The 5,069-nt window shown below is 31.0% G+C and overlaps 1 protein-coding gene across 1 annotated transcript; it reads right to left on the bottom strand.

Annotated features, from left to right (window-relative positions):
* Positions 1–2,137: 2,137 nt before the first annotated feature.
* Positions 2,138–2,938, bottom strand: LOC107927181 (transcription factor bHLH149). Its single transcript, XM_016858208.2, has one exon. It carries the CDS (start codon positions 2,916–2,918, stop codon positions 2,226–2,228), a length of 693 nt encoding a protein of 230 aa, XP_016713697.2. The 5' UTR covers positions 2,919–2,938; the 3' UTR covers positions 2,138–2,225.
* Between the last annotated feature and the right edge of the window lie 2,131 nt (positions 2,939–5,069).

Genomic DNA, 5,069 nt, shown 5'->3' with positions numbered 1-5,069 from the left:
GTCTCCCACAAAGCTCTTTGATGCTTCAAACAAAAGCCATATTGCTCTCCCATCATGTGTTGTACCCCTGTCCCATTATTTAACATAAAACACTTCATATGTTTTTTTTTTAATATTATTACATATTATATTATAAAATGAGAAAATAGTTTTATTAATTTCATAATAGGTTGTTATCTTACCTGTTTTTTTTTATACAATACTTAAAATTATTTATAACCCTTTTTCAACCTTTAAATAAGAGAAAAATATATTTTGATGCATTCAAACTCATCACCTCCTACATTAACAATAATACTAAAACTGAATCGAGTCAACATATTTACTTAAATGTTGACATTTTGTTTTGAATTTTATTTTATTTTTTCAATCTATGGGGGGGGGTTGCATGGGGCACATCCCACATGCAATGCAAGCCATTTGAAAGGTGGGTGCAGTTAAAAGTGTAGGGTCATTGAGCCACGTGAGGTTCGAAGGGCTTAGGGCTGCATGAATATTATCATGTGATGTGATATAACTATGTCACATGAAACATGGATTTTAGTGGACCCTAAATTTTAATTCAATACATCTAAAATTCTAATTAATCTGACAATGCTATGAATCCCTAATTTAAGCTCAAAATTGGTATAATTTATAATATAGTGTATAACACTTGTTTTAACACAACCCCAAGTCCCCAACTTTTAGCATTACTTCAACATACTTCACTATAAAAATGTGTATTGGGTAAATTATAAAATAATCTGTTAAACTTTAATTTAAGACAAAATAGTCACTAACGATTAAATCTTTACTGCTGTGATATACCCATTTGTCCCAGAATAGAGAGGAACACATGAACGGAGTCGAGAATTAAGAAACTCGTTTGAGGAAGCTCTTGTTTGTGAATGATTTTGAGATGGGTTTCTTGATTCAATGGTAATAGAGATTGGCATTTGATAATGGCAGTGAAATTAAGAAACCCATAGATCCGTCTCAGCTTCGTTTCTTCTGGTCTTGTTCTTTGACTATAATGAAAGGGCTCCTGTACTTTTTCCTCAAAGCTTTACTGTTGCTTATTTTAAGAGTTGGGAGTGAGGAGATGTTGTTTGGGAATGGTTTTGAGGTGAGTTTCTGAATTCCCAAACCCCTTTGAGCTGATCAAGAAACCCTTAGCTGATGATAATGGCAGTGGAGAGGTTGCAGGGATCTAGAGATTTATTTAATTTTTCTTGAATTTTTGTATATGGTGAAGGAGGATTGAAGATGTTGATGATCATGGTGAATTAGATAAATCGGGAAGAGATGGAAAGAATTTTTGTAAGTTTTTATTAATTAAAATGCATTAAAAAGTCATCAAGAAAAGGAATTAACTTGTTTAAAAAGAAAAGTATATATATATAGGGACTAGCTGAGGAATTTGACCTAAAATTGTAATCTAGCTAAAATGGTTATATAATTAACAATTCAGTCACCATTTTGTAACATTAGTGATAGATTAATTTACATAAACACACCATATGGTATTTCTACTTTCTTAAATTTCTTGTTTCATTTTTAAAAATATATTTAAATATCTATATAATCTTATTAATTTAACTTTTAAATTCTTAAATTTCATGCATTTATTAATATTTTTTTAATAGTTAACTCGACTGGTATGAGTATTATTATCCATACAAGAGGATATGGGTTCGAGTGCATTGAAGTGTATTATCCTCTTATATATTGGTTGAGATGAGCTATGTATATATCGTTATAAACATTGTGTCAAAAGGAACAGATATGATCAGAACTATATGAGATTGTTAAAACAAATTAAAAAAATAAATAAAATGAAATAATATTATTATTTTGCTTAATATAAAATTTTAAAAAATATATGAAAAAATATGTTTATTTTATTAAAAATTAAAAATTAAAAATTAAAAATTTATATTTTTATATTTTAATTTTTACTAAAATAAATATTAAATATTATATTAATAAGATTAAAATTACGAATAAATTTAATATTTGTTATAAAAAATTAATATTTATAAATTTTGTACTAAGTATTTAATTTTCAACAATTATTTTTTATTTTATGGAATAATTCTTCGAGTATATATATTTCTATTTTACAAACGAATTAAAATAAATAATTACATATTTCTTAAATTAACTTTTTTATATTTAAATTGCTAATTACATTTAAGGAGTGTAATTTGTAAATACTAATATCACTTTCTTCTCACTTTTTTTTAAGAGTCGACATTAGAACCAAGCCGATAAGCCGGCGGCGGCGCTCGAACGATACCGCCACCACCGAGAAACTCGGCAACAGCCGTCATGGATCGAACTTGCATCTCTAAAGCCGCTATGTAATCTCTAGCTTCATCTAGAACGTTCGAGTAAGAAGATAGCTTACGGCAACCGGGAACAAGCCGTCTCAAAACCTTCAGCTTCCTTTCAACGACCGTCGATTTCTTCTTCCCTTTGTTAATCTCCGATGATCTCCTCAACCTTCGATCGGCGATGACCTTCGCTTTCTTATGTTTCTTCCTGATCTTGGCGCCGGCAGCACTTAGAATGGCTCTGCTCCAATGCATTGTTCCCTTAGCGGCGACGGCCAGCACTCTGTCCGCCGTTTCGCGGACTTGTTTGGCATCGAAGGAAGAGAAGGTCGGAGGAGAATGACGGAGAGCTTGGAAGAGCTTGGAGGCGTAGATCTGTTGCTGGTGCTGTGTTGCCCATTGGCTTGGATGAAAAGAAGGTGACGGCGTTGCCCTTGTTTTCTTCAGTTTAGTGAACTGTGAAGAGGTTTGAGGGCTGGAATGGAGGTTTTGTATGAAAGAAGCCATAGAAAGTTCAAAATGTTGGGGGTAATTGCAGAAACGAAGTAGAAAGAATGAGCTGAAAGAGTGTGTAGTTGGAGGGAGGAGTGAAGGTGCCATAAATAGGAGAATATTAGTGGATATATGATTTTTTTTTTTGTAAAATTTGAATTTAATTATAAATTTGTTTTATTCCTATTAAATTTGAACAATATTCAAAGTTTTCACTTATTGAATTATTCAGTTAATTAGTACAATTCGATTAAATAAATTATTAAAAATATAAAAATTTGATTTAACTCACTATTGTCTCGTTCAGTCGATCTGTATTAGTTTACGATTAATTAATTTGATGACCTTTTTCAGAATTGATATCCCAATTAATTCCTGATTCGACTGATAGATCCAATTAAGTTAAGAAAACATTACATTATTATTAAAATAAATTTCTATACATTGCATTTGGGGAGGTATGGTTCATTGAGTTAGATTTTTTAAAATTGTGAATTGTCTAGTTAAATTTGATTTAGTTTTTGGTTTTTTCATATTAATATTTAGTTTTTTTAACTTTATTTCAATAAAATGGTTTTGGGTTTTTTAACATTAATTTGATAAAGTTTTAAAGTTATTTTTACAAATATTTTTTTAAAATTTAAATTACCAAGTAAATAAAAAATAGGGATAAATCATAAAACTATACATAAACTTTGATTCAATATGCAATTTGATACTTAAACTTTGATTTGGTGCAATTATTATACACATGATTTTTTTTGAACAATCTCATTATATATTCTGATCATATTTGCTTTTTTTGACACAATGTCTAGAACTACCCATAATCCCTTCCCAACCCATAAATACAGAGGCAAATCTAGAGAGGGCTGGCAGGGGCCTCGGCCCTCCTAAAATAAAAAATTACTATTTAGTCCTTTTAGAAATTTTTAAAATTTTAATTTAGTAAAGGTAAAATTGCACTTTGGCCCCCCTAAAATTATAAAAATTTGATTTGATCCTTTAAAAATTATAAATATTTAGACTATTAAAAATTAAAATTTCATTTCGGCCCCCCCCCAAAATTTATGGCTTCGCCCTTGCATAAATAGGAGGATAATACGCTTTAGCGCACTCAAACTCACATCCTTCTGCATTGGAAACAATGTCCATATCAATCAAGCTAAGACTCAATCGGCTTATACACATAAAATTTTGACCGTGGGTCAAATGTGTAGTGTAACTTTGATTTTTATTCAATATACACACTTAATGAATTAAATACATTAAATTATTATTTATATTTGATTATATAATTGTTAGTGTATATAATATGTAAACATGTAAAAATGATTATATATCGATAATTATGTTACTAATTTATGAAAATTGAGGACCTAAGTTGTGGTCTATTGACTTAGTGTTCATCTACCACCAAGATATAGTACGCCGAATTTGTATGAATATTGTTCAAGTGGATCTTGCATCAGGTTTGGCTGGGAGTTGTTGGGATTCTGCAGCAACAGAAGTAGAGATCAAAGTAGCAAGATGTATGAAAGATTGCTTGTACACTAAAACAAACCAACTAATCAAATCATCACAGTAGCATGGTTGGCTACTTCTCAACAGGAATCAATTGGATTGATTTGACCATCCCCATAACTGATCAACAATAAGGTAAACCTTCGTCGGGTTTTCTTTTACCTACCCTGGATTTGGTAGGGAAATCGAGGGGGGACCGAGAATATATATTTATGAAGTGGGATATTTCAAATTATTTTTCTTAATGATCAAGTTCTTCTTTATAACCTTCGCATTCTCTTCTTCTTCTTTGTTAAGATCAAACTAAGATCTCAATTTAATTAGTAGATGATCCAACCTTCTAGTAAGTCTTACAGATTTGCACGTTACGATTATAGAAGGGAAGGTTGTTTACAGGAAAACCCTGTATGGAGGTCACACGTAGTTGAAATGTTAGTAAAATGTCTATAATGGGGATTCTAATGGAAATTTTATGGTCTCTTAAGTAGTTGCTGCTACTGGATTGGGAAAGACAATCAAAATAGAAACTCCAGATCGAAGTAAAGGTAAGTCTCTAGTGAGTCTCTAAACCCGACTTCTGCACAATGATTGCTTGTATGGCCGATACACATATCTTCTTGAGAAATGGTTGGGTATATGTATAGTTGTATATTTTCTGTGAAGCATTCGTATGTATACTTTGAAGTGTATGATGCGCTACTTGAACATGACAATGTGAGGTAAGGATGCATAGAA

The sequence above is a fragment of the Gossypium hirsutum genome, chromosome D11 (genome assembly GCF_007990345.1).
Source record: "Gossypium hirsutum isolate 1008001.06 chromosome D11, Gossypium_hirsutum_v2.1, whole genome shotgun sequence".
NCBI lineage: Eukaryota > Viridiplantae > Streptophyta > Magnoliopsida > Malvales > Malvaceae > Gossypium > Gossypium hirsutum.
Note: the sequence above shows the minus strand (reverse complement) of the source record. Positions and strands in the feature narration are given on the sequence as shown.

Bases quoted from the DNA above. Each gene is read 5' to 3' on its own strand.
- LOC107927181 (XM_016858208.2), bottom strand. From the start codon at position 2,918: ATGGCACCTTCACTCCTCCCTCCAACTACACACTCTTTCAGCTCATTC.